The sequence below is a fragment of the Oikopleura dioica genome, chromosome 2 (assembly GCF_907165135.1).
Source record: "Oikopleura dioica chromosome 2, OKI2018_I68_1.0, whole genome shotgun sequence".
Lineage (NCBI taxonomy): Eukaryota > Metazoa > Chordata > Appendicularia > Copelata > Oikopleuridae > Oikopleura > Oikopleura dioica.
This window is the reverse complement of record NC_137292.1, coordinates 13,404,130-13,432,122: the sequence shown is the minus strand read 5'-3', so window position 1 is coordinate 13,432,122 and position 27,993 is coordinate 13,404,130. Positions and strand designations below refer to the sequence as shown.

Genomic DNA, 27,993 nt, shown 5'->3' with positions numbered 1-27,993 from the left:
GAACGATTTCATTAATTTTCAGAGTTTATTTTATAGAGTCGAATTCGTAGGAATGTATTTTAGCACGAGAAACATTGAAATCGGAAAAAGCCTTCGAATGCATACAATTAGCAAGAGAAGTACGCAGAATGCAGAAATTTAACGCAGAACAGCAGCGAGCTTGGAATGTAAAGGTAATCGTTAATTCTGGAAAGATAAGCGAGCAAGGTCCAACGTATCGGGATGTATCGGTAGGCAGGCGTTGCCAGCGGGCTGACGACCGTCGATCTCGGGAATAGGGAACTCGGGAATCTTCCCATCACGTGGCAAACCATTAGGATAGCGTTGTACTAACAGCGTTCCAACCCACAACTCGCCCAAACCTTGAGGGACGAGCTTACACATCCCTAAAATTAAATCTTAGCTATCGTCAATCAAGTAATTACTTACGTTCCATCTGGAAGCAATCATAGGGGAAAGCCGTGTAGATTACCCCTTGGTACTTTACAGTGCGGAAAGGTAGTGGAATAGCAGAGGCTCCCGAAACATATCGTACCAATAATCGGTAAAAACCATATTTTAGGACGAGTCTTCGGGATTCAGGATGGCTGACCATCCAGTGGATAACGAGGCAGAGGTTGGCGGTGATTTCGTCCTTAACGAATCGTCAACGTCAGGAAATTCCATGCTGGATGAATTGTGCGCCGTCTACGCTCAAGGTACTTACGTTGCCCAAGAACTGGTGAACCTCGTTGTTGAGAAACAGATACATGGCGAAAAATCGCAGAGCGTCAAGTTGATGCTGCGTCCAGAACTTCTGGTCGGGTCGAAATCGCATGGCAACTAAAAGAATCTTTCAGGAGATGGTCACAATGAGTTGGACAATACCGTAATCACGATTAGCTCGGGAGACGCTAGTCAAATTGAGGAGCTGGCTGGGATCGCCGAAAATTCTTACGCAATTTTGCAACCGGGTAAGAAACGCTTCGTTGTCCCCTGCTTCGGCTTTGAACACAAGTAGAGCGGGAATATGGCGACGAGAGACACCAGATCGCGAGGGATGCATGTTCTAAAATCAACATTTAGTGATCCACGAGAACGAACCCGGTCACACCTTCACGAACGAGTAGACAAAAAGGTAAAGCATAGCGTATTTGTCGAAGCCAAACGTGGAAAAGGATCCAGTCTGGATGGCAGTTTCGAACGAGTAGAACCCTAAAAAAGAATTTAGTTCGACCACCCCTCGACTCGTTTTGTTCACCTGTTCGCTCGAGGCAGTCCAGCGCTTCGTCAGATGTCATGGTCAAGCACGTCAGGGCTCGGTTTAATAGATTTCTATATAAAAATGATATTATGTTCGCGCTAAGAATAAGAAATGTCACCTCAACGCGTAAGTGTGCATATCAGGCGTAATCTTTAACCGAATGTGAGGGTTTTCGTCCATTTCCGCCTTCAGATCGAAAACAGCTTCACAGAAGGCGTCGAACATGTCGCGGAAATCCACTGAGTTGTGCGTGTCCATGCCAATAACTTTCACTTGTACAGGCAGTCGTAAACCCTCCGGGTGGTCGAGATCTAGTAATACATTTAGATTCCTAAAACTTATACTGTTTCGTAACTACCTCTAAAAGTCGCGTTGGCGGTGAAAGTGCCAGTAAAAAGAACCGCCTCAGTAAGACCAGGCGAATCGAATGCCCTGCGGAGTAAACCAATATTGTTAAATCTAGCTTTGTAGCCGGGCACACGTTGAGATCTTCGCATGTGTGGCGATTGTAGATTATATTCAAATTGACTGTAATCGTAATTTCTACCAGCTGCATTCGCCTGTAAGGCAAGCATTGCAGAATTCGTGCGGACATGCCTCAGCTCCTCAGCTTCTCTAAAAAATATCACTTTTAGACGGTTGAATCATGGTCTTTGTCGGGAAACCAACCACAGCGAACCAATCACTGGCGGCTAAAATGAGCGACGTAAAAATCGCCGAAGAAAACTCCGGAGCTCCAGAAACTCCCGACAAGGATGAGTCGCAAAAAATGGATGAGTCATCCACCGCAGCCAATAACGGCTCGGCCTCGAAAGCTGGCTTCCTGCCAAGCTTTCTCGAAGTCGAGGATCAAATCGACGAAAATAAATTGGCATCTAAATCTCAGATTGCCGAATTGGAACAACAACGCTCCGACTCGAAGGACGACGCGATCATCCTCAAGTTAAAAGCGGGAATCCGACCCGGAAGCTTCATGCGAGAATTTGAACAACTCAGCTTCGTCGGCAAAGTTAGATCGAAACCGGAGGTTAAAGAATTCCTCGAATATCTAGACCGATGGATGACTAGAATGAGCGAAGTGGACAGAGGAGTATGCGCTCTACCAGAGAACGTAAGTTTGGCAAAAACGGACTTAATTTTACCTTGCAATTATAGCGAGTGCATTTGCCTGTTTCGCCTCCATTCGCTGCTCTCCTGAACTGGGCGCAGAAGGAGTTGTTCGCCTTGACGCTGAAGGGGCCGCCGGAAATGCAGGGATTTGTCCTCCACGTACGATTCGTCTACGCAGTCGGCTTCACCGGAGAGACGGGCACAAGAGTCGTATTCCAAGATATGGACTCTCTCGCGGCAGTCGAAAAGCTTATCAAGGAAAAAGCTCGGAAGTGACCTGTTCGCAAATCGCACAGTTTGCAGTGGACGCTTATGACAATTTTCTCGCGGAGATGTCCTTAAATGGGAAGGTAAAACGAACCAAGTTGGTCACAGCTGATTTACCTTGTGTTTCAGGTCGATAACTATCCAACCGAGGGCGGAACAGCTGAAGTATTGGAATGGGCGGAAGCCACCCGTGACGCGATTAACGAGAACGCGGAGAAAATGAAGAACTATCGCGACGCCCTACTCACAGTAGACCGATGGAGGCTTAATAGCCTTTACGATTTTCTCACGAGAGAATCGGATTTGAAGCGAATCTCGCGCATAGCCACCTTCGACAACTATCAACGAACCAACCTCGTCACCGTCGGGGACAATGGCCGGTTGCGTGCCTTCACCATGGATAACGGGGAAGTCCGTCGCAGCAACCGACTTCCAAACTTCATGCGAGACTGGTCAGTAATGACCGGAGGACGCTCTAACATCGAGTATCGGCAGAACGGGTTCTCGACCACGCCTGACCACCCAGGGTACAAAAGACAAGCCCAAGACCGAAGAGGGGACGAACCACGAGCAAAGAAACGATGGGGCCACAGAGGCGGCCATCGACGATAATGGCATTTCAGGTAAAGAAGGGGGACGTTAAGGGTGATACCCAGTCTCGGAGACAGCTGCCAAGGACAGCGGTCCCTTGACGAGTAATAGGGGAGTCGGCGACTCGCCCTTAGGAAAGGCCACTATCGCGCTGACCAGGTGCAGTTTGGATTCGCCAGACTCGCACCGAGATCCGGCGAGGTAGGAGCTCAGGAATCCTGAGGCTAGGCCCGACCTTGATTAAAGAGAACTGTCCCGACCAGTACTAACGGAACTTTAGGTTCAGTACCGCCCGTTAGCCAATCCATCCGCAGAAGACCGCTTGGACCGCTCGACTGTACCCTTGGAAACTGTGCACGCATAATAAACGGGGAAACCCGGACCGAATCTCGAGTTTCTGTATCTATAGCAGGGAAAGTTCAACGGAACCAAAAACAATGGCTCCGTTTATAACACCACCGCCATCTTTAGAAACAGCGATCCAACACGTCTTTCCAGCGCACGATTCAAGTTCCTTGGGGCTACCAAGAAATTTAGTCAACTCGGCCGAACAATTCGTGGTTATCTCTATCATTATTTTTTCTCCCGAAAAAGACAATATTTATTTTAGTTCTGTTTGACGAATTGCCTTACGGGAAAAAAGTCGTTAAGGAACCAACCAGGTCTAGCGATTCAGATGATCTAAAAACAGAAATAATATCAAATATAAGAAAATAAGGGGGGCTTATTTTTAGGCGGAAATACTTCTTAGAGGTCTCTATTTCAACGGTCATGATATTTGGCGAAAGAGTCCCTGTTTCATGGTCTACCACTGGTGTTTTGCTCGAGACAGGGTTAAGCTCAGTCAAAAATTGAAAAAGAAAACGTCCATGTGAAACAACTCGTGCTAGTTTAACATAAGTTGATGAGGATAATCTGCCTGTCTGAATTTACAAAACCGTGTCTGGCTCTGGAAACATCACCACAACCAATGTACATGCAAGCATGTTTCGCCGTCAACACGTTGGTTGAATAGAAGTCCCGTTTTCTGCCTGTAAGAACCTGTTTATCGACGTTTTTAGACTTCCAGAAAATGCTGATTGTGGCTTACAGAAGGAAAATAAATGGCTAATATCATTAGCAGTCTTTTGATAGTTCCTGGCTTTTCTGACACAAGGCTATTTATTATTCAGTAAAAGGGCGACTAGATGAGCAAACCCTCCTTTTTTATTCAAACTTTTTTTTCTTTCTTGACGATTCACCATTTTTATTTGTAAAAGAAGAAATGTTAGAGGGGTCGAGTATTGGCAGCTTTTCAAAAAAGAGCTTCATCGCAGGAGTTTGGATCGCTGTATGAATTAATTCTTTATTGAACGATTTTGGAATGCCTTTAAATTTTTAGGGTTTCATCGTCACATTTTATTCTGGATGGAGCGATTATGTTAAGGATATAGCCTATGAAATTGAACTTTCATAGCGCCTAAATGCGACGTCGGATGATTTTATTTCAAACGCAATCCTATCTAAAAATGTACGCAGAACTCGATTCTGGTATTTAAAAAAAAAATCATTTTAGTTTTTCTCTGTAGAGCGTTTTGAAATCTTACGATCGCGATTTCTCGAAATATTTACATTAAATCGCTAAAACTAAACCAATGACTGCATTAGCATGATGCTAAACTAGAATATTGTGGCTGAAAAATTATCAAACTCGGCCAAATTTTCATTCTAGTGTTTTCCTCTTTCTTGCTACTGTTTTTCTTCCATGCGCGCTTTTTTGGGTCCAACCAATCAGAGCGCTCTTTCAAACGCGCGCACTCTCTCGGGAAAGAGGAGTCGAAAGATTGAGCACCCAGCGCAGCGCTTTTTACACTATTCACGCGCCGAGGAAGCCTCACGGAAATAGCTCTAAAATCGGTTTTTGACGGGATAAGAGAAAACCGAACCCACAATATTGTAGATAAGGGTCTAGATTACTTTTCTATCAAAAAAACTCGACCGATTTAATGTAAAAATTTCGAGGAATCGCGATCGTAAGATTTCAAAACGCTCTACAGAGAAAAATTCAAATGAAAATTTTTAAAAAAGTACCAGAATCAAGTTCTGCGTACATGTTTAGATAGGATTGCGCTTGAAACAAAATGATCCGACGTCGCATTTAGGCGCTATGAAAGTTCAATTTCATAGGCTATATCCTTAAGTATACAAATTATCCTTCGACAAGGGTTTAAAATGCTGTTCCCTGGAAAGAATAAGCAAATAAGAGGAGGCACGAATCGTCAAAAAATGCGACAATTTCATCCGAAATTTTGGTAAAACTTTGGAAATGTCCGCATTCGGTCGGTAGGCCAATCAGATTTTTGAAAAATTTTTTTTGCAGAATTCGAATTATTTGTCGCAATTATTTTGTCGATTCGAGCCACTTCCCCATAAAACGCTTTGAAAATTAAGAATCTTACTTGATCACGAAAAAACCTTTGAAAAGATCGTTCAAGAGCAGAAAACTAAAACCGGAAGTCGTCGCTTTCCCAATATCTACGTTTGCAGTCAATCTCAGCACTCACTTTCTAATTACGGGTCTTTCAATTTGTCAAACCAACTTTGAACTTGCCAAAAATGACCCGCAAATAGATTGCAGAAAAACTTTCCGGCGATTTCTCCTGCTTGGATCAGAATATTTTACGGCGGTTTTCAAAAAGTCGACGGGAGATCCAAGTATACGTACATTTGCATGTCTCTATTTATGCCCCTTATTTAAGCAAACAGGAGCAAAAAGAAGATGTTGAAAAATCCCTACGTTTGAATGAGACTGAAGTGTGGTAAGCGTGTTATAAGAGAGTTGGAATTCCACTCACTTTTCTTGTAAAAATTATCTTTCGGGGTAAAAGTCAATATTTTCTCCCTGGGAATTATACCTACCATATTTGGTATATTTGGGAAGAGGCAGAAATCGACAAATTTGCGACAATAACGACCTAAATTTTGGTCTAATTTTCCACCAATCAGATGTCCGCATTCGGCCAATCAGATTTCAGAAAAAAAATATACCAAAAATTTTAATTATTTGTCGATTTTTTTGTCGATTCGAGCTATTACCGCTTAATTATTTCATTTCACAGAATAAGGAGTCCTATTTTCTGTAATAGCAACCGTTCAAAAATTGATTTTTAAATGAAGTATAGCATGAAACTGGGTATGAGTGAGGCTTCTAACTATACGCAGCTACTTTTTATATTGACGCGTTATTTAATTTTGTTTTGTCTTCTCGTAAATAATTTCGTTTGTAATTAACCTAAACGACGAAAAGAAAGGATGATTTGAGGAGCGACATGAACGCGCGGTAAAAACGAAAGCTACTAGTTAATCCAATCGAGCTAAATTCTATTAAGGCAAGCAATCTGATTTCTTAAATTATGTTTGAAATATATTGCCAATTAACCTGGATTCGTTTAGGACTGAACTCGCAAGTTTGAGATTGTCCGACTTTTTCCGAAAAACGAGGCCGCGGTACAGCATTCTCGGATGCGATTTTAATTATGCTGACTGCAAATTTACATGGAAATTCGTGGTACGTTCCGATAACCGGTACATAATGCTATATTCAAATCTTTTCAAGTCAACTCTTTATGGCTACTGTCTGATGTACAACAGTTCGGAGCAAATTAACAGCCAGGGACGAGCTCGTCTCAGCATAACATTTGGTAAATCTACTGTTGTCTCTACATCACTCAACGATTCTAGCGCAAAATGAGTCGGACGCCACTTTTGGATGGAACGGCGTTATGCAAGGCTTCAACGTTCACTACCAGCACCCAGAGACGGAAATGTTCATTCCCGGCCACTCAGTCTACCTCAGCTCCAGATTGACGCCAATTATTTCAGTTCAAAATGTTCAACAGACATTTCTCGGAGATCCGGTGAGTTTATTCATACTCAGATGTTGAAAAAGAAGTATGCAGGGTTGTCTAGCTCGGTTCCTTTTCTATCGACAAAATCCTTAAAATGAAGCAACGAGTGCAGTTTGGTCGGCATTTCCCCGAACTCAAAAGGGTGCCTGTCGTCGAAGAGGTTATTCTTGTCCCAGTAGTCGACAATGTCTTCAGGAGGAGTACTAGAACACAGAATGTAGAGATTCTCAAAATATCGTTACCTCATAATGAATCCGTTAGCAAAACTGGCAGAAAAAATATTCAAAGTAAAAACTTTCATTTTTTTCATAGAAAAAAAGTTCTTTCTTCTTTTATCTGCTCTGTTATCTATCCCAAGGGATTGTTGACCATTTCCAACGCACACTTTTCGAGGCCACCATTAAAGTGATGAATTATCTGTCTAAAAATTCATTTATCAAAATAGCAATAATGATAATTTAAGCACACAAAATGCATTCCGAACACTCCTCAAAATCCTTACAGTATGGTCAAATGCCAGTATGCCTCTCTGGTTAAAACTCTCTGCCGCGAATGCGAATGCTATCCAGGAAAATGTCCTCTTAAAAATTTTCATTGTAAATTGAATTTTTTATTCAATCCTATCGGGGGAGAAAAGGGATAAATTAAAAGAAGGTAAATTCAATTTTCACTGCTCGCGTAATTTTCGAAGAATTTCAGTTTATTTTTGAGCGAGAAAACAAAGAAAGCCTTGATTAAATAACAAAATTGCATTAAAAGAACTGAGCTGGTTTATTCACCAGCTGCTGTTCAAAGTTCACAGAAGACATTTCACAACCGAAATGAGATTACATCGGCGGGCTTATTTCAGTCACGAGACTCCTTTCAAATTACACTAAATGGCAAGGATTCCACCCAGAGCCCTGTTAATTGTATTTTCTAAATTAACAACGCTCATTGACGTAAAATCCTTGCGAAAGCAAGCCGTGCAATTTCCTAGCTCATGCGACTTGCGCGGCGAAGCACATTGACGTCTGGCGGGAAGTGCCTCGAATGGGATCAGGAATGGTTCAATTAACAAAACAATCTTCTTCCCAATAGCTTAAAAAACTACAATAAAGAGTGCTTACCGCAATGCTTGCAGAATCAGTTTCATCAGAAATCAATCCAGGAAAGAGTTCGTCGAGAACACAAAGACTTCTACTAACCCATTCAGAACTCGAAAACTTAGTACGCTGACATTCACGCCGGCGAGCAAAAAACAATCACCGAGCACGCCACAATGATCATTCAACTAGCCGAGCAAGACATGATTCTCGTTGAAAAAGCAACATATACTGTCGTCGATTTCCTCTCGGATTTAGGCGGCACTGTGGGATTATTTCTCGGGTTGAATCTGTTCGCGCTTGTAAAACTTTCATGTGATGTTTTCCAGCGATGCAGGTGGAAGACTTCCGGGAGAGTGAAGCATGTTCAAAGCGCACTAGCGATTAGTTCAGCCAAAAAGGTACCTGATAATTTTGACATTAACCTCTTTACCGAAATACAACTCTAGTACAAGCCTCTTCCAGCCTCCTCCAAGTCCAACAGAAAATCAAAGCTCGAAACTTCCGACTCAAAAGCAAAGTTCATTTTATGAGAAAAAAAAATTGAGAAAAAAGACACATTTTTTGATCTTTTCATTCAAGCTGTTAATCTTTCTGAAAAGGCGCCAAAGTTTGAATAAAATAAATAAAGCACTCGAAAAATAAACTCGCGAAAAAAATAGTACCTGGCTGTTTTTTATTGCTGCATTGAAGAAAGAAAAAATGGTTTTCAGAGAAGCGAATTTCTTTATTGGCATTATACTTGGTTATGCGCTAGGAGAGGTGAAAAGCTAGAATTAAGCCTTATCAGTACTTTTGCAAGGCATTTTTAAAACTGCGTAGCCACGTTTTCTTCACCTAAGAAAGGCAATTTGTTATTTTTCCAAAGTGCCTGCGTCGAAAATTATTTAAAGCAAAATCAACCAAAGCCAAATATTTCCGGTGAAAAACTCTATCCTGGCAATGTCTCGCAAATCAGCAAAAGACCAGATGAAACGAAGAAAAAACGTGCAGTTATTGGAATTATGACGACGCCAGAATTCTTGCGTACGCGAGTGAAGGCCTTTAGCGACACTTGGCTTAGGGATTTAGGTAAGGAGATTGTCGACTGATAAGCATCGTCTGGGTTGTTTTAAACTGCTTTGGTGGGCCGTTTTCTAAGATTTTAACGCATATATTTTAAGATAGAAATGACGTGGATGTACTTTTCTTTTCCAAACCGGAACCCGGCTTCAATACAATTTCGATGGCAGATGTGGATGACCACGTCTATCCGCCTCAGAAAAAATCATTCAAAATGTTAGGATCGGATAATTATCAATTATTGATTGACTGAAAAGCGGGAGGATGAAAAAAAGGATGGAAAAAGTTTAAGATCCGCTTTGAAAGCTTTTTTCCACGACAAACTCATCGATCAATATGAGTGGTTTCTCCGCCTTGACGATGACACTGTAATTCAGTGGGAGAACCTCAACTTGTTTCTGGTAGGAAAAAATCAAAGACTCGAGCACGTGATTAATTTGTCTTTTCGAAGGCGCGTCTCAACTCAACCAAGCCCTTGATGATCGGCAACCCAGGCAATCAGTCTTGAACTTAGTAGTACGATCAATCTTCAAAAAAATATTCTTTGCCACGGTAAATTCCGAATTTTCGCGTGTGATGAGCGAAAACAACGACATTGGTTCCACTTGAACATTTACGTCATTCGACGTGTCTTTTTGAAAATTCTGATAAGCGACCAATTAATACTAGATTGATAAGATAAAGAAAAACGGCTCATCCTGGCCCAAGAATTAAGATTAATCCAGCGATAAGAGATAATTTGAACATTTTACATGATTAAAAATATTTTGAAGAAAAACTCATTTAGTACAGTGGTCTATTCTAATCTTAACTATTTCTTATTCAGCTGATTCTTATAATTATATCTTTATCCTTCTAAAAACCTTTTCTTTATCAATTTTCCAGCCGGAGCATATTTTTTCGATAAGCTCGCCTTATCAGTCTCCCAGGGCGCGTTTTATCCGCAGGTACCGTTCTGGACTTGAGGGCAGGATTTGGACGAAACGCGCTTGATTATGTCGCTGATTCGATGGTTTACTGCATGGGAGGGCCCGGTGTTCTGTTTTCAAATGAGCTGATAAGGAAAGTCCGACCTTTTCTGACGACGTGTGTGAAGGAGCTACTGACGGAGCATGAAGATGTGGAGATCGGAAGATGCGTTTGGAAGCACTTGGGAATAAGTTGCACGGTTGGTTCAAATTTGATTAACAACTAATGAAGACGCTAGAATTCGAAAGACCTGCAGGTGTATTTCTTCCAAAACTGGTCTAAGCAGCGACGAAACGTTGAAAGCGGATCCGAGGAACGTCTCAAAATTGTTGAATCAGTTTTTTCAAAAAAAAATATTGCTTTTCAATTTTTCCAAATTGGGTTCCCATTCATGTCCATGCTAACTGTTTCAATAAAAAAATTATTGACAGTACCATGTTAGGAGACCCGAAAGCCAATTACTGATCCTGAGAACGAGCTAAACAATATCATCGTTTCGAAGTCGCTCACAATGCACTCTGTCAAGGTAAAGTTCACCGAAAATAAGTATGACTATCTTTATCTTATCAATGTTTAAGGTTCCCGATATCCAGTACAAAATCCGGCTAAAAGCGCAGAAAGCCAAAATCCTGGCGCTCAAGAAGAAAATCGACCTGTTAAAATCTTCGTTTTGGGTCTCTAAAATTGCTTATCATTACTTTAATTTACCTCAAAAACGCGCAATTCGATCCAAAAGAAAGCTGAAAGAAAACGTGTTTACTATTTCTACGAAAGACACGATCGCGAAAATGAACAATTGCAAGTGGGAAACGATCTTGTCTGTAAGCAAATATACATGGCAGGAGGGCAAACCTAGAACGGCGTTGAGTTCTGCTGAAAAAGAAGAAATTCTTGCTTTCCGAAAAGCACTTGGTCGTTATCGAGCGAAATCTGGAGAGCGTTCAATCGCCGTTTGCACATCAAGGTAGCGAAAAATTGGGTAGGCTTCATTTGCCCAAGAGCTTCATCTCCCCAGAGCTTCATCTCCCCAAGAGCTTCATCTCCCCAGCCTGGGCAAATGAAGCTCTTGGGGAGATGAAGCTCTTGGGCAAATGAAGCTCTATTTCGACTTTTTTAATATTTTAGAAAAAAATTTGAAATAATATTTTGAGAACTATTCATCCTTTTCATGTTTCATCAAATTCATCAAAAATAGATTTTTAGTAATTTTCTGAAAATTTAAGAAAGTTTATTATAAAATCTCTAAAAAAGTACAAGAAGTCGATTTTTTCTTTGAAAATTCTTTATCTTTGAAGAAGGCCGTAAGCGAATAATTGAATTCCATTTTTGCGTAATCCGTGAAATCTGGTCTGATGTCATCAGCTCAGAGCAGGTCTTGTGATCAAATTCATGAGTTCTAAAGCTCATGGTGTTGTAAATTGAACTCTCTCAAAATCACAGCGTTCATTTTCTAGCGCTGGAAAAATGCTCATGCAAGCAACTTCAAGGGGAAGCCACCTCATTCTGAAAATGAAGGCAGCAGATCTGATTGCACGTCACGTGACGGTTGATTACCAAAAGAAGCTGACGTTCATTACGCCAGTCAGCGGAAGAGCGGAAAATTTAAACAGGTTTCTGGAGAACTGGAGCGAGCTGGTGAAAGATGAGAAGAATCTTAATCTGATCATAGCAGTGGGGGGAAATCAGAGCGAAGTAATGGGATAAATGTCAGACGTGTCTCTTTTTCTGAGGAGGCACTTTAGAACGAACTTTTTTATTAATAGAAAGCTAGTTATAGTAAATTACGATGCTGCTTTTTATCCAAGACACAGTGGCAAAAATACGACAAAATCTTGGCTTTTTCGGCCTGGATACTCTTGGCCCAAGGAAACGCTCTAGACAAAAACAAGATCAGTATTGTAAAATCATGCTTGAGAGCTGTTTGAAAGACGAATTTCCGTAATTGAATGTGGTGAGCCATTCGCACGTGGCCGCTGCCTCAATCATGGAATCAATCTCCTCAAGGAAGAGGATGTTTTCTTCATCTGCGATGTTGATCTCGTCGTAAACAGAGAATCTATAAGAAGGATTAGATTCCTTGCAAAAGGTTATTTTTGATGAAAGAATTAATTCGATTCGAATCAATTTTAGACAATGCATATTTTCCAATTTTCTTCTCTCAATATGAAAATGGTAATTCAACGGCGCAGATGGAAGAGAATGGATTTTGGAGATCATTTTCGTTCGGCATGGCAGCGATGAGCAAAAGAACCTTCTCGAAGACGGTCGGTTTCGACAAGTTTTTGAAAGGATGGGGAGGAGAAGACATCGCTTTCTTCGAGAATCTAGTCAAGAAAGGGGCTTCCGTTGCCCGAGCGATTGATCCGGGGCTGTTCCATCCTTGGCATCCGAAATCGTGCCCTTCTAATCTTTCGACGAAGCAGCATTCGGATTGCGTGTCAACCCGCGCTGCGCACAAGTCCTCGAAGACAATGCTGAGTCGGATGTTTTTATCTGTTGATAAGTTAAATAAAATATAAAACCGGAAAGATAACATGCAGTGAAAACAGCGCTTAAGAATTATCTCAAATGATAGATACCCCGGATGTACAAGTATTGTTCTTTATGTTCACGGGGTTTATTCAAAGTCAAGTTTTTCGGCGGGAAAATCAATCACTCTTCTCATTCCTCGCGATTTTACGGGATGAAAGAGCTGCTGTGAACTTAGTGTCTATATGAAAGGGAATACTTGAGAAATCCCCTTTGAGATTGTTTTGCTCTTGACTTGTCCTTTACCAGGTAGCTTGTATTTCGAAGCTTATAATATTGGGAGAAACTCACCTAAATAAGTGTTGGTTGGTATTGACTAAAGGCTGGCTATTTCAGAATGATTTTTGATGAGAAAAAATTAAATTAATGTCCGAAAAATCATGTCCTTTATTGCTTTTTTATCAATAAGCAACGTAACATATCTTAAATTTTCTTATAGAAGGTATGGTAGTTAAACTTTTGACGATGTCGTCATTTCCTCGAAGGCACTCAGCTCCAAGAATTTGGAATTCAGGTTATGCCAGACGCTTTGAAAAGGGTTTCTTGAGCGCTCGGGTGGCGCGAGAGCGCCCTCAAAATTCATGCTCAAGGAATAAAAAGGGTTCACCAAGATGGTAGTCATTTTATTATGAAATATTTCACCGATATTAAAGGGCTCATTATTGCTCAAGGTAATTTTACAAAGTCCAAAGAGCGTCAAAGATAGAGATTTTACGAAGAAAATTTGAGAAGAGAAAAAACTAACAATAATTTTTAGCGTTTTTTGAGTGCGCTGAAGGAGGAATCGTCGAAGAGAAGTCAATCAGCGTCAAACTTGAGGTAAACTAATTTAATGAATACGGAAGTTATGTTTTGGATTAGGAATGTCAGCTTCCTGAACCATTATTGTGCGAAAATGGAGAGAACTGTCCAACGTGGGAGTGCTCTGAAAAGGGAGATGAGCTTCTCTGTGAAGCACGATGTTTCGAAAGCCACGCTCTTGCTCGCAAACAGAAGTGTTCATGCTACACTAGAATGGGTCCGTTGAAATTCTTCACTGGCTGCAAGTGGGAAATTGACGAGAATCAAAAATCTTGCGCTGCTGATACACAAGCAACAGACCCAACAACATCGACAAGAGCGATGAAATCTGCTTCGACGACTACAACGAAGCCACAACCAAAGAAAGATGAAACCTTCAGCAATTGTCAATCCCTCGCCGATTCGAAACGCTGGAAGTGTGATCTCGTCCGAAAGCACCGGGCAAAATGTAGACTTCCTTGCAGAGGGGAAAAGACGATTTCGAACAGATGTTTTTGTATTCAGGTAAAGCGAGAACGGCAATAACAAAGAGAAACGTCATTACAGTCAAGATGTTGTTGATATTGTTGTATAGACACATTTTGTCTGATGATGAGTTACGAGTGATAATTGACGCCTATTTAGGGTGTATGCAAATGGACTCATCCGGTAGAAACTACATGTAAAGCAACGCGTCCAAATGTAGAAGAAACAACTTCGCTGGCGACAATGCTACTTGATGCTCAGAAAATAGAAGAGCCAGAAGAGTCCGAAGAACCCGAAGAAAAAGAAGAGGAGCCGAAAGAGAACAGGTTCAGAAGCCAGAGCCGGATTCAAATCATCTCGACCGAAGCCCCTCAAGTTTACCGAGGAATGCGGTATATAATTAAAGATGGAAAACGACTGTTCAATCAAAACGACCTTATAAGCCAATTCCTTAATTGGTTCAGAAGAAATTAACCTCTTTAGCCTCTCTTACCCTCTTGCTCATATTATGCCCATTATTTGTGAATAAAAAGACTCAAATACAATAACATGTTACATGTATGTTCATTGATATTCAATTATATACAGAAATTTACACAACTTTAAAATTGAAGGTATTTATCTAACGAGTCAAGAAGATCACATCGGCTCTTCAATTGTGAATTTGATCCTGGCAGGTTCCAGTCGGTCTTAATTTTCAGTGTAAATTATTTTTAAAAAAGAGCCTATTTACCTGTTTTATTCCTTGTTTTCCAATATAGAACCAGCTCTTTGAGCGCTGCCAATCTAACATTGCCTCGTGATCAAGCTGCTCGTTAAGATTCTCAATGTAGGAATTTGGATTTCCTGTGTGTATGAAATTTGCATACAAATTCTGATACGATTTTTGAATCTTGATCTGCTCTTGCGTCAGATCACACGACTCGTCTATGTTTTTTGAAAACAGCCACCAGTTTCCGCTGCAATGGCAAGTTTCTTTTTCGCAGAAAGAATCGGTCGAGGAAGATGACGCTCCGGCTGGAAGAGGCTGGTCGAAAAAGACACTGTACGTCAACTCTAGTGGAGGGCTTTGAGAGTTTCTTTTTTAGCTCTGCCTTACTTGGATTGTTACGCGAAGCCAATTGGTTCATAAAAGACCTTTGGTTGCAAGTGAACAAATAGTCCGTGTAAAATTGTTTTGCCTGATCCATTAACGAACACGCACTTTTCTCCGAGACAGAACCGTAACCACAGTGTTTGCTGTAAAAATAAAACTGTTTAACAGTCCAGTAAACTTTTCCTATTGCTACTTTACCTATAGATATCAGCAACAGCCGCCCAATTGTCGTCGAAATAACTTCTAAGAATTCGCTCGGGCCATAGTTCCGCCAAAAGTGTCAAATTGTCAGATGGGAAAATTTCATGCACGAATTTGTTGAGGAAGGGTTGAGATTCTTCCGCTGTTACTTCGAAGATAACGCTCTTCTTTGATGGAAATTCTTCGTTTTTGAGAAGTGTGTATGAATTATCCCTGATCGTCTCACTGTGCAAAACCGGAAGAAACGGCTCAAAGATTGATTGACGCAGTGAATGAAGAAGTCCTCCTAGAATCGTGGAAGCAGTGAACGATGCGTCTCGAAGTACGTATGGACTTTTCCGCCGGAGACACGTCATATTCTGACCACTTGTATCCGTCGGAAAATTTAAACATCGATCGTACTCTGATGTGATATTCAGCTCCGAACTTAGCGTTCTCCCATTATTGCAGCAGGACACGTTAGCGGCAATAACGGAGTACTGAAGAAAAAAAATCGTTACAAAAATTTTTAGGGCTAATATTAACATAGCGGGGTCTTGTTTGATTTTATTGCACCTATTACTTGTCTTTTTTTCCAAGTTGCGATAAAATTTGACGCGAAGACGTTCAACCCTATTTATTTTTGCTAACCTGCGAATTCGCTTGCGCTTTCTTGAGATAGGGAATTCCAGAAGGCGCGGAAAGAACGATTGCTTGTGAAAAGGCTTTTGAAGATCGCTCGTTATATAAATGATCCAGCACAGATTGGCCACCGGAAGAGCATCCGAGGAGAGTTATTCTTTCACGATCTCCACCAAATGCATCAATTTGTTGATGTACCTAGTATTGAGTGCTATCTTGTTATGGGTCAAAAAGCTCAAACACTTTTGATTAATTAAAAAGGGGAATGATGTTTTTCGAAAACAGCCACCAGTTTCCGCTGCAATGGCAAGTTTCTTTTTCGCAGAAAGAATCGGTCGAGGAAGATGACGCTCCGGCTGGAAGAGGCTGGTCAAAAAAGACACTGTACTCTCTCCACCAAAAGCGTCTATTTGTTGATGTACCTAATATTGAGTGCTATCTTGTTATGGGTCAAAAAAGCTCAAACGCTTTTGATTAATTAAAAAGGGGAATAATCACTTTGTAAAGTTTACAATTAAAACCCTTGATTTCGGTGAAACTTTGTTTGACAAGGGTTCACGCAAATTATTGAATAGCCAAGACAGTATCTTACCCACTCAATAGCCAATTGTTGATCCAGAAATCCCGCATTTGCTGCGTCCGGCTCATTATCAGAGTACCAATAGCCGAATTCTGCCAAGCGATAGTTTGCGTGAACCACTACCATTTGATGTTTGTTAGCCAGATGAGCCCCATTGTTGTTCATGCTTGAGCCGGACATGAATCCCCCGCCGTGGAGGTCGATAAGAACTGGATATTTTCTTTTGGCAGTGCTTTCGTTTGAAGTTCCATCGCTCAGCATTGCTACAAAAATATGAATATTCATGAAATTTAATTTATCTAGTTAACGTGACGTAATAATCGTGCTCGAGTTCAGCTATTTTCTTATCACCTAAGCTCAATGCCAAGTGTAATCGGATTAATTCCCCTTCATCATACCCGGTGTAAAGATATTGACGAATAGACAGCTCTCACTTTCCAAGTAGTCAAGAGCGTCCTCAGACATTTTCGGCTGGAAGCAAGTATGGATGAATTGTGTAGCGTTCCAAACAATGTGAAGATCGAACCACTGGACGTAAGGAATTTGAGAAGGGGGTTTGAAGCGACCATCCCCAGTTGGAGGCATCGCGTAAGGCACACTAGAGATTGTATTGTTAGAATTTCAAGGGTCACCCTGTACAAAGCCGCACTCAATTGCTCTCTAAATATTCACGCCATCAAAGTTTCCATAGACTTCCGTTAGAAAACCCACATTTTACGCTCGTCTGCTCATGTTATGAAATCATTTCGTAACAGTTTCACGAGTTACCTGTAAAAAGCAAAAACATTTTCGTATTTTTCGTGCTGCTTGCCGATCAGCTGGAGACCATTTCGAAGCTGGATGATAGGATTGCTCATCGAAGTGATTTCCAAACATCCTTGACGACCGAGTAAAACCCCGGAAACGATCGAAGCTAAGACGACGATAATTCCGAAAATACTGATTCCGATGAATCGTAAATTTCGCCTCCGCTTCTCCTTTGCCGATATTATTTCTTCTAGCGACTTCTTTTGCTCAATTTTTATTTCATCCTTGACTTCTTCGCTTTCATCAAAAACATCATCGTGCGCATCTGCCAGCTCGCTCAAGCTGCCAAGAGGAGCTTCGTGGCCAGGATTATTTGTTTCCACGGGCGCATCTTCCACCACTTCAATGTGAATGCTGTCAGGGTCCTGCGAATACCCCTCTGGATTATCCTTCAGTGCTTCTTCTAGCTCTGTCTGGACGTCAGGAGGCAGATATGTGTCGTACTGAATACTTGGGTATTCGCCCGTTTCACTGCTCATGGTTCATTATTGATCAGAAAAAAATTATTTCCAAAAATATCAAATTTTCTAAACCAGACCTAGTAACTGTCGGTGTTTTCAAAATTGATCTTCTTTCTGCATCTGAGCTCTTTATCTCTGACGACGAAGAAGGTAATCTTTGCTTCCCATCCTCCTGAACATCCAGAGTGTCGGACAGAGTCATCGACTTTGTTGAAAATTTTTGTTTTACAACTTTATTTCTTTCTCTTTGAATTGATGAATAAGAATCTGGAAAACATGCTCGTTCACATTTTCTTGCTTTACCGAGCTGACATTTGCGCACGCTGCCTTATCTGCGAGTATTTAGAGAAGCTACAAAAATAAAATTCTAAAACGACATGCAAACAAAAATTTATTGCACTCTGATAAAAACCTACCCGTTTTAGGATAAAACTGCTTTTATTTTATTGAGGAAATTGAATTTGATGATTCGTTTTAATAATTTTTCCATCAAGGAATCAAAAAAACGGAGCACCATTGACATGAACCAGGAGCCAACTAGTATTTCCACAATTTTTAAGCCAGTGCTTAAAGATCCCAAACGATCATCATTTCACCGTAAATTACATTTCACAGGATTCATTTTTCTGAGGCCGAAACTCTTGAGCGCCACAAATAAGCAGCATAAAAGAATGTTTTACTCACATTTTTCATCAAAATATGAAATTCATAATTTTAATTAGCCTTTTTTTCTCTCTTGTAGAAGCAAGAAGGAGCGGTTTTTACTTGAAAAGGCGATCTTATTCTTCAGCTAAATTCACTGCAGCTCACAAACGCTTCATCGCTAGAAGACGAGAAGCTCAAAAACTGTGTGGCTTCTGCATGAGCAACAATAGAACGATGATGCCGAGTATTCTAAAACGAAGTTGTGCAAGAGTATTTGACGATGGAAGATGCATGCAGAATTCAAGATTGAAATTGAGACTGTCTCGCTACTGAAAATCGGTCGGCTGCTCCAAAATATTTCTGGGAACATGGTCACTTCATCTTATTTTTAATGCATCGAGTTTATCTTTTTCGATGCTGACGATACAAGATCATCTTGTCTTTAACAATGTCTATTCCCTTTAGCGCCTCGAAAAACCCAAATATAATGTGCTTCTCGTCCCTTTTTTCGTCAATAAAATTTAAAATGAATCTCTTCGCACTTTTTCTACTCCCTGTTTTCTGCGACTCGCTGTCGTTCAACCGTCATAGATTCTTCAAAGGACACAGAGGCTTGATTCAAAAAGTGGAGGAAAACAAGAAAATGTGCGCATTTTGCATGGACTTGTCTACCAAGCTCGGTACGCTCCCGTCGACGATTCAAATCGGCTGCTCGTCGCTCGTTATCGACGGCAAATGCAAAGTCATGAGAATTTGATGTTTGACCTGTACAGTTTTGTGTATTGAAAATGCTGTTGAAATATACAACCAACAAATAATACTGTAGTATGCGTAGTTTGTGGTAATGTTTAAGCAGTAGCAGTAGCAGCAGCGAGTGCATCGACTTGTTGAATGGAGACCCATTGCTGAAAATATATTTTTTCAGATCATTACTCGTCAACTGTTTACCAATGTATTTGGATCTCGGAACCACTTGTCTTTCGTGTTGGGTCTTTCGGTAATTGTTGGTCTGGGTCGGAAAATACCCAAGATTTTTGAGAATCCATCGTTGACATCTTCTTTCATTTCCATCTTTTTCTAATTAAAATATACATAAAAATATGAAGGCCAATTTTAATAAGGAGTAGAAATTTCAAATCCTAAGCCCCCCTTTTTATTGTCTGATTGGAATCCCCATAAAAAGTTACACTAGAAAACATTAGGTAAAGTGACTTAGTCATAGATTATGACGTCATTATCGATGACTAAAGTCCCAGATTTTCTAAACTTTCGGACGCTCTTATTCCTAAAATATTTTTCGGAAAAAAACATTAGATACAGGGTTTTGACCGTCTTAGGCCACTCTACGCAGGCAACCAAAAATGAAAAAAATTTGAGTCGAAAAAATTTTTACATCTCTAGAAAAAATAGTTTTACATTATTGATAAGATTTATTTTTGCAGGCCTGCATAAAGGAGCGTAAGACGATCATTTTTCATCTTCGAGCTCTAATTTTCCTTCAGTAGAATAAAAATGAGAGCGTCCGAAAGTTTTGGGACTTTTGGAACTTCAATCAATGTCTGTGACGTCATCGGACATGACTCAGCATACAAAACTATTTTTTCTGGAATAACTTTTCATGCTCTTTCCAATGAGCTAAAAAAAGGGGGGTTTTTGGTTTTAAGTTTTCAACTTCTTATTGAAATTGGCCGAACAAGAATACTGATACTTTGAGTTTATCGAAAGCAGACAATCCAACTGTAGATTTTGAACGACCCGCTTGTTGGCGTCGCATCAGTTCTTCCACGTCAACTTCTAAAAAACATGTTTCTTGTTAGAAACTATTTGGTAGAATATTGCTTCAATCATTAATTCAAATCAAGCATTAGTGAGAAAGAAAGCATATTATTATTTGAATATTTGATTGTTTTTCCCTCGAATATTCATTTAACTTTTCAAGAAACAAGTTTGTTCCATGATCTCTTCCATGATTTCAAAAACGCGTGCATGTTTAAATCATGGCTGACTAATTGATTATATTTTTATTCTTCAAAATTTGCATGATCAGAGCTTTTTTCGAACCGCTCTGTTGTCCCCGGTAACATCAAAGTTACACATTACTAATATTGATTTTTATCTTTTGAGGGCTTCTTACCAAGACTTCACGGTTACGCCAAGTCTTGATAAGGTTTCTTCTTACGCTGCGATGGCGTATTTCTACATTCTAGACCACGCTAGAATGGAAATAAAGCAGCGATGAAGACTCGAAGGCAGCATTTAGAATTCATCAAATCCTTTTTTTGCGACTTACCAAAGTCGTCGATTTTCACTGATTGAACAGTGCTTTCGGGTGGAGGAGTAATTTCCACGGTTTTAACAGTTTCAACAACAATTTCAGGCTCATGCACGATAACGTCAAGTTCCGAGTCGGACTCGGACGCGGATTCTTGAGAGTTTTCAAGTTTGGATACTTCCTGGCACCTACGTAAAAAGTTTTCTTGCATCGCTGCAAGTTTAGCCTGGCCTTCTTCACTTTCATACACACTAGCGAATGTCCGAACAGGGTTGTTTAAATAAACTTTACATCAAGACTGTTTAATAATCGCTAACCCTGGTCAAAGGTTGACCATCAGCGCCCAAAATCGGCTTTCCATCAGCACCAAGAAGCTCTCCATTAGGTCCTAGAATCGGGAATCCATTTGCATCGAGGAGCTCTCCATTAGGGCCGAGCATAGGTTTTCCATCTGCTCCCATTTTCGCCAGAGCAAGAATGCTGGATAGTTCAACTTCAGGGGGGAATCCAGAGACTGTACTGCATCTTCGTGCTTGAGAGGAAGAATTGGATTCATTTGAGACAGCAGAGACCATTGAACCAGACACTAGCTTGCCATTAACGAATTGAAGGGGTCCTCCGTCTGGTCCTAACAGGGGATTTCCGCTCGAGTCAAGGATCTTTCCATCCACCAAGCGGCATTGTTTGCCATCTGGACCAAGGATTGGATTGCCTTCGTTATCATAAAGCATTCCATTTTCGTCAACATACATTCCGTTCATGAATCTCAGTCGTTTTCCATCACAAGAAAGCATTGGTTTCCCACTAGCATCATAAACAAATCCGTCAGAATCAACTATAATGCCGTCCAGGAGTTTGAGTTCTTTTCCATCGGGAGAAAGCAGAGGCTTACCAAATGCGTCATAGAGATTTCCTTCTGAATCAACGACTATGCCGTCCACTACCTATGACGGGATAATTAGCTTCATATATATTTATAGATTCTACAGCGATCGAGGCATAAAAATTGGCTCTAGTTTCTACTTTCATCTTGATATCCCTATTCTTGAGTGGATGCCCATCTTTTCCTAGAATAACTCTTCCGTCCAATCCTATCAGTTCTCCTTTGTCATTTGAGCAGGGTTTGACAATATATTCCGCCTTTAGTGGTTGCCCATCTTCGCCAAGTTTAACTGATCCATCAGCATTGACAACAGTGCCATCGGACCGAACAAATTGTCCATTTATATATCGAATAGGATTTCCGAATTCATCAAGCATTGGTTTTCCATCAGCGCCAAGGACTACTCCATCTGCGCGGATCGCAAGTCCATCGACAATTTCCAACGCCTCGCCATTTGGCCCCAGCTTCGGCTGTCCATCTGGACCCATAAGTCGCCCCGATGAATCCACAAGAACCCCAGGCTTCACGAATCGAAGCGGTTTTCCATCAGCTCCAAGCACTGGCTTAATAATCTCATAAAATATATTTTCAAAGATATCTTTTTACGTTTCCATTCTCATCAACAATGATACCATCAACAACGCGAATTGGTTTTCCATCCGGACCGAGCATAGGTTTTCCATCAGGGCCGAAAACTTCTCCATTTTCTCCCAGCGAATTTTGTTCGAGCTTCACGAGTCGAGAAAGCTCAGATCTTGCCTTGGCAGCTTTTTTCTCCAGTTCACCTTCTGGATCATCGCACATGATGCTCCCCAATTCCAAGCACTTCGACGGTATCACATAATTTTAAAAAAGATCTTGGCTAGACAGTTCTAAAAGGACCTACCGCAAGAATCGTGCTAATAGCCTGATGCAATAAAAATAACTTAACTTAACTTATAACTTATCTAAGAAATAGAGGTGTTTATGTCCCTAAAAAGCTTAAGAGATGACCGCTTCCTTTGCTATTTTTTCTTTCTGTTCTTCGCTTATATCGGGATCATCTTCGAGGAATTCTTGAATGCCCTTCAAAAAGCAGCGTGCTTCTTGGTAGCTCAGCTCTCCACTTTCATCGACATCATAGATGTCAAAGATTTTGTCGACTTTGTCGCCTAGTTTCTCGAAGCTCTCGCCATAAAAATTCTTTGCCAATCCTAAGGATAAAATTTATCACAAGGATCATTATAGTGAATTTTATCAACGACAAACTTAGGAAGCATATACTGTAATAAACTGTATATTTTACCTCGGACTTCTTCTCTATCAAGTAATCCAGAACCATCAGCATCGATTTCTGCAAAATATGAGAAGATTCCGAGTTTATTATCGCTCATTTTATTCAGTATTCACTTCTCTCTTTTGATTAAAAAAATGCTGGCCCCTCAGAGTCAAAAGTGCGGATCCTCGAATGATCAGGAGAACACTTGCAAAGATAAGGCACCAACTAATAGCTCAATGTCACCACAGTGATAGATTATAGCTAACACCTTCATTAATGGCTAGCCCAGCCCAGCGAACGGCTCAAAAAGCTGACCTCGCGAAAACTGACGAAAGCAAAGTTAAAGGGGATCATAGGTGAACTTCAGAAGTGGAATCTACACATTTCATCAGGGCTTAAATCTAACTATGATTTGCCTATGCTTAGGACTACCTACTAGGGAGTCTTCCTTGATTCCGACAAATTAAAAAATAATAAAATTTTCGGCAAAGATTCGTAGAGCGCATATTTTCGCAAAAATCACAATGCACCCCTTAAAACATCGACATTTCAATAAAAGTTCACCTCGGTCGTGAGTAGACCTGGCGAACACCAGACTCATCCAGGCAGAACAAGTGAGAAAGAGATTCATGCCGCGCGAAGACATGAAATACGTTCATCAAATCATCTCCATCAAAAACTCCGCTCGCACTACCAATTTTCTCGCAATATACGAGCTGTGGAAACGACTACTGTGACTCTGTTTCTTCTGCGAGTATTCTGTAGTCGAGCAAAATATGATGTAGACGCACAGCCGGAAGGAAAACAGAAAGGATCAAGCGAGATCGTAAACCTTTTCTTTATTGTCAACACTGGGGGTGATGGATCTAAAGTGTGAGGATACAGTTCTAAGAGTCAATAGTATTAATCGTTGATTTTCTCTTTTCTCTGACGTTTGCCCATAACAAAAACGTGTTCCTCTCCGATAGCATAGTTTCGGGCAAGCTCATCGCACTCTTCGATTATCTGGTTGTATGTGGACGGGATTATTTTATTCTCGTGGAATTCTAGCGCCTCTGAAAATTGATTCGAAATCAAGGAAGAGAAGATAGCAATCTACCGTCTTCACATTCTTTGAATTTTGTGAAAAACTTATCAAGTACTCCCACATGGTCAGATTGTCCTAAGTCGTGCATGTTTCCAATGGTAAGCTCAAAAAGAAAGCTGCCGATCAAAAATTTTATAACCGTACTTTTGAACGAGCACATTTCAAATCCGGGCTTGAAAGAGAACCATAGTGCACAGCTGCTTTATAGTCTTATAAATGATGCTTGCATATTCAATGAAAGTCCATTAGTTAGATGTCCCTGTCAGGGAATTAGACAGCTTTGGTGAGGATAGAACTTTTATCTGACGAAGAAGTTCAGGATACTCTTGGGCCAGAACTTCTGACGGCAAGATTTTATGAAAATAACAGCTTGAAGGCGAAACACTACTGTCTCTCAGACTGAGACTCTCAGTACACATTAGACCACGAAGATAGACCCTCGATCAATTACCAAATGAGGGTTGAGAACCTGCGGCATGAACTTGTGATGCTAAAATCGGTTGATCGATGGTGAGGAAGTATCACCTTAGGTTGAGTTTATTTTTAGATCTCTCTTTAGAAATACTGCTGAAATATTACTTTTATTTTGATTGATGGAGGTACAAGAGTCTTTCGTAGGAATACGTCAGATTTAGGATCTGAAGATGATAAATAAATATTCTTATGATCAGGGCATTTTGAAAGCTTGTAAAATGTCTCGCCAAAAATAATTCATCGGCTATTCAGTTGAAAGGCGTTATATCGTAAGAAGTTTTTACGAATGCAGCCCAACCCTTTTTTCGGAGCGCTGGCCTTCTCAAACACCAATCAGAACAAATTTCCAGCGCCGCATGACGAAATATTTCACAGATTCTCCGTCGTTTTACGCGCATTTAACTCGTCGTTTCATTGTTTCTATGGAACTCTCGACGGATTCTTCACTTTTGTGCGGCGAATTCTAGTTTGAACCGTGCCCTTGAATTGAATTTACGTCTAACGGACAAAGTTCATCGTGCCCCTCAGATTTTTTGTTTATTTTTCTTTTCTCTTTCTCCGAGGGCGCCGGTATAATAGACGGGGCAGGCAGGAAGCTCTCCTCAAAACTGATCCCGAAGGAATAGAAATTTTGAAATTTAATTTTCCTCTTGGTTACAGTTTTTCTCTAGGCTATTTTAAATACAACAATTATGATTTTTTATAAACTTTGCGTTTTGCTGTTTTCTGTTGAGGCGAGCAGAAGCAGAAGCAAACGAAGAAGCTCCAGAAGAATCCGAAGTACGAGTTTCGATCCAGAGCTGCAGCTCAGTAGAGAATTGAAGAACAGTTTGACAATTTTCCTCGACAGAGAATATGAATTAGGGTAAGCGATGAACAATTTTATCAAAATATTATTCTACCATAAGAACAATTAAAACGAAACCATCATCAGATGAATTCGACTGGCGCTCTATCAACTCGTTGAAAGAATTTCTTTCTGAGAAGGGACGACTTCCAGTCAACGATCTTTTCAACTCGCTGATGATTGGAACTCTTCAAAACTTCATGTACGACCTCAGAATCTACCCCGACGCGAAGCCATGCGGTATCTTTGGCACCAACACAAGGGAGTCGCTACAAAGGTTCTTGATGATGCAAGATTCCGCGAGGAAATCTAAGCACCGCGTTACGCCAGGCTCGAGGTAAAATAAAGCAAAGTTTTAAATCGTCAATTTGCTTTAGATTCGGCTACAATTCGATAGGACTCTTGCAAGACTTCTTGAAGGACGAAGGTTATCTATCACCAAGTTCAGTTTCAGGCGGATGGTCCTCAGCCGTCATCAAAGGTGAGAAAGTACATCAAAGCTTTTCTTACATCAAATTAATGTCTACCTAGACGGCCTTGTTAATTATTCAATTTGACATTGTATCTTTAGCTTTCCGACAGTTCCTCCACGACCAAGACGCGCGGGTTGCGTTCACTCGTGACTTCAACGACAAATATAACTCCAAGCCAGGTAGCTATCCAATGCATTTCGTGTCTCTAAACTTCAATCAAGGTCGATGGGGATACAAGACCACAATCGTTCTGCAACAACTTTTAATCGACAACGGCTACCGCGTCAAACACCTCGACGGCAGAATGAACAAGAGCATAATTCGCTCATTGGAGCAATTTTTAGAACAGAAGAACAAAGTCAAGCAGCATTAGAAATCGACCCATCCCTCTTTACCTGTACTTCACCATTTTTATATTTTGTTTCAAATGTTTTGTCCGTACATGAAAGAATAAATCCTTACTCGTTCCAAAGACAAAATATTTTATTCTTAATTTCATTCGATTTAGCACTTTCTATGCCAAAATGGATATTTTCCAGATCCCCAGTGAGCTAAAACGGTTCGAATATTACTTCTATATCAGCATTAAAAATTACCATAGAGAGGATCTCCTGGACACACAGTTGCATTCTTGTCTCGGTGACCGGCGAACTCGTAGCAGTTCTTGTTCACATAATTCTTTCGCTCTAGCCAGGCAATGAGCTCATCCACAGCATCAAGAGCGTTTTGGTTCGGAAGACGGTTGCTGAAGTTGCCCATGACCGAGAAGCCAATTGTGTTCGAGTTCCAGTTGCTACAGTGAGCTCCTTGTCGCCATTGACCTCGCCCCTGTCTCATAGAATGATCGAAAATGATAGAAAATTTACCTCATAGATGCGACCGTCTTCTCCAATGAGGAACTGGTATCCAATATCGGACCATCCTAAAGAGTCCATGTGATAGTTTTGAGTGCCCTTCATATTGCTGATACAGGAAGCCTTGTCGCTACAGTGAGAACCAGCAGTGTGATGACCAATCAGTCCATGCCGTGCTGGAAGTTGGAAGTTAGTTACACCAGTTGGGCTTCTGGCTTCCCATTCTACTCGAGGGACGAATCTTGCCGACCACTTTTATGAGATGAACGCTGCTTTGAATCTATTTTAGAGCAATTTCAAAACAGTAATGACGCGTTCCTTCTCGCCTTTTTCGTAAGTGGTCTGTCCACTTGCCGAACTGAATGTATAGCTCGTTGACAAATAATAGTGTCCTGCGTAGTCATTCACAACTCCAGAACAGCTGGAGCCAAGGGTCGAGCATCTATTCTTCGCTGAGCTCAATGACGAAAAATCTTCACCACTGATTTTTCCACCCAGCTTGTAACCGTAGTAACGATTGAAATAATCACCTCCAACGTCAACTGGTGGATCTGGATCCTCCTGGAAGAGTAACAACTGCAAAATGAGATCTTCTCTTACCTTTCCGGTGCAGCACTGTCTAGAAGCACCGCCACCGCAAAGACCAGATTGGTAGGTTCCGTTGCAGTAGTTCGTATTGTGCTTACACTCGCCACCAGCTGCTGTGCACCTTATTCAATTTTGAAGGTTGTAAGAAGAAGGGTGAGTCCTCGTTGATTTCAGTTCTCAAAAATTTTAGTCTTACCTCGAATCGCCGGCTGAGTCAAGTTCCTCTTTAGCTTCACAAGTTGGCGAGCAGTAAAGACAGCACTGACGGTTGCTGTCACCATTACAAATATATCTCTCGTAACCAGCGTAACATGTCGTGTATCGATAGTCAGTGCAAGTTCCTCCTTTCGAGGTACACTGCGTATCCGCAAATACAGCACTTGCAAGAGCAATAGAAAGCTTCATTTCAGCTTCAGCTTTCAGAATTCTGTTTCTTTCGTCATAAAAATTGGTTGCAGATTTGACAGAAGGTATCTTCTCAGTGAATATATTAACTTCATCATTTCAGAAATTCAGAACTTTCAAAAAAGAACGACTTAATATTGCTTCTCACCAGTCTTGACAGAACAATAGCCATAATTTACAACGAGGATCATAATTCTACACGCGATTCTTGAATATCGCTCGCAACTATCTTGACATTTCCTAATTTTCATTTTACGAGGTGCCTCTTCTTCTCAAAATCAATATCGCATAGATCTTGGGATAAAATAGACCCCTTTGAAACTGGAATTCATGAATGGATTTACGGGTGAACAACTACTGTTTGACGTCTAGAATTGCTCTGTTAACAAACAGTAAGTCAAAGCTAACGGAAAGATGAGATTTCCGACCTTT

The 27,993-nt window shown here is 40.8% G+C and overlaps 9 protein-coding genes and 1 long non-coding RNA gene across 12 annotated transcripts in view; 6 read left to right on the top strand and 4 right to left on the bottom strand.

Moving 5' to 3' along the window:
• LOC145699176 (small ribosomal subunit protein eS12-like) overlaps positions 1-27,993 on the top strand; it is a 129,364-nt gene that overhangs the window by 77,340 nt on the left and 24,031 nt on the right. The window contains exon 5 of one of the 2 annotated variants that reach the window (XM_081776438.1): positions 6,797-6,813. The exons of the other annotated variant lie outside the window; for it this stretch is intronic. The gene's annotated coding sequence lies outside the window, so the exon portion shown is untranslated. Of the gene's footprint in view, positions 1-6,796; positions 6,814-27,993 lie in introns of those variants that run through there. 2 annotated transcript variants of the gene reach the window in all.
• Positions 1,829-3,765, top strand: LOC145698914 (uncharacterized). 2 transcript variants are annotated; one of them, XR_014133959.1, is made up of 4 exons: positions 1,829-2,354; positions 2,399-2,703; positions 2,750-3,243; positions 3,492-3,765. XR_014133959.1 is itself a non-coding variant. In XM_081776151.1 (2 exons), the coding sequence occupies exons 1-2, from the start codon at positions 1,890-1,892 to the stop codon at positions 2,627-2,629; spliced, it is 696 nt and encodes a 231-aa protein (XP_081632277.1). In that variant the 5' UTR covers positions 1,829-1,889; the 3' UTR covers positions 2,630-2,745. The 2 variants fall into 2 exon arrangements, 1 of the variants encoding a protein (XP_081632277.1); XM_081776151.1 differs by lacking the exons at positions 2,750-3,243; positions 3,492-3,765 and having other exon boundaries at positions 2,399-2,745.
• Positions 9,557-12,733, top strand: LOC145698388 (chondroitin sulfate N-acetylgalactosaminyltransferase 2-like; the record flags this gene model as incomplete). Its single annotated transcript, XM_081775590.1, has 6 exons — positions 9,557-9,646; positions 9,697-9,739; positions 10,154-10,413; positions 10,453-10,531; positions 12,130-12,300; positions 12,345-12,733. Coding segments are annotated over 6 exons (1,032 nt in total), but the record flags the coding sequence as incomplete, so codon positions are not given.
• On the top strand, positions 10,549-11,957 carry LOC145699170 (uncharacterized). The gene is made up of 3 exons (XM_081776429.1): positions 10,549-10,740; positions 10,793-11,178; positions 11,669-11,957. Exons 1-3 carry the CDS (start codon positions 10,726-10,728, stop codon positions 11,916-11,918), a joined length of 651 nt encoding a protein of 216 aa, XP_081632555.1. The 5' UTR covers positions 10,549-10,725; the 3' UTR covers positions 11,919-11,957.
• LOC145698387 (uncharacterized) lies at positions 13,372-14,547 on the top strand. The gene is made up of 4 exons (XM_081775589.1): positions 13,372-13,414; positions 13,501-13,562; positions 13,605-14,048; positions 14,169-14,547. The coding sequence occupies exons 1-4, from the start codon at positions 13,372-13,374 to the stop codon at positions 14,481-14,483; spliced, it is 864 nt and encodes a 287-aa protein (XP_081631715.1). The 3' UTR covers positions 14,484-14,547.
• LOC145699154 (acetylcholinesterase 1-like) lies at positions 14,574-18,007 on the bottom strand. Its single transcript, XM_081776408.1, has 9 exons — positions 17,853-18,007; positions 17,276-17,785; positions 16,906-17,105; positions 16,520-16,770; positions 15,937-16,125; positions 15,304-15,785; positions 15,109-15,248; positions 14,743-15,065; positions 14,574-14,698 (listed from the first exon to the last, which is right to left on the bottom strand). Exons 1-9 carry the CDS (start codon positions 17,975-17,977, stop codon positions 14,612-14,614), a joined length of 2,307 nt encoding a protein of 768 aa, XP_081632534.1. The 5' UTR covers positions 17,978-18,007; the 3' UTR covers positions 14,574-14,611.
• LOC145699175 (uncharacterized) lies at positions 19,188-20,925 on the bottom strand. The gene is made up of 4 exons (XM_081776435.1): positions 20,711-20,925; positions 20,129-20,214; positions 19,369-19,497; positions 19,188-19,325 (listed from the first exon to the last, which is right to left on the bottom strand). Exons 1-4 carry the CDS (start codon positions 20,901-20,903, stop codon positions 19,269-19,271), a joined length of 465 nt encoding a protein of 154 aa, XP_081632561.1. The 5' UTR covers positions 20,904-20,925; the 3' UTR covers positions 19,188-19,268.
• On the bottom strand, positions 22,557-23,055 carry LOC145698386 (uncharacterized). Its single transcript, XR_014133920.1, has 2 exons — positions 22,861-23,055; positions 22,557-22,768 (listed from the first exon to the last, which is right to left on the bottom strand). It is a non-coding gene; the product is annotated as an uncharacterized LOC145698386 (long non-coding RNA).
• On the top strand, positions 24,926-26,185 carry LOC145697325 (uncharacterized). The gene is made up of 5 exons (XM_081774512.1): positions 24,926-25,259; positions 25,303-25,578; positions 25,619-25,722; positions 25,813-25,893; positions 25,936-26,185. The coding sequence occupies exons 1-5, from the start codon at positions 25,087-25,089 to the stop codon at positions 26,085-26,087; spliced, it is 786 nt and encodes a 261-aa protein (XP_081630638.1). The 5' UTR covers positions 24,926-25,086; the 3' UTR covers positions 26,088-26,185.
• On the bottom strand, positions 26,125-27,566 carry LOC145698385 (uncharacterized). Its single transcript, XM_081775588.1, has 6 exons — positions 27,353-27,566; positions 27,169-27,277; positions 26,872-27,129; positions 26,581-26,820; positions 26,311-26,542; positions 26,125-26,265 (listed from the first exon to the last, which is right to left on the bottom strand). The coding sequence occupies exons 1-6, from the start codon at positions 27,559-27,561 to the stop codon at positions 26,219-26,221; spliced, it is 1,095 nt and encodes a 364-aa protein (XP_081631714.1). The 5' UTR covers positions 27,562-27,566; the 3' UTR covers positions 26,125-26,218.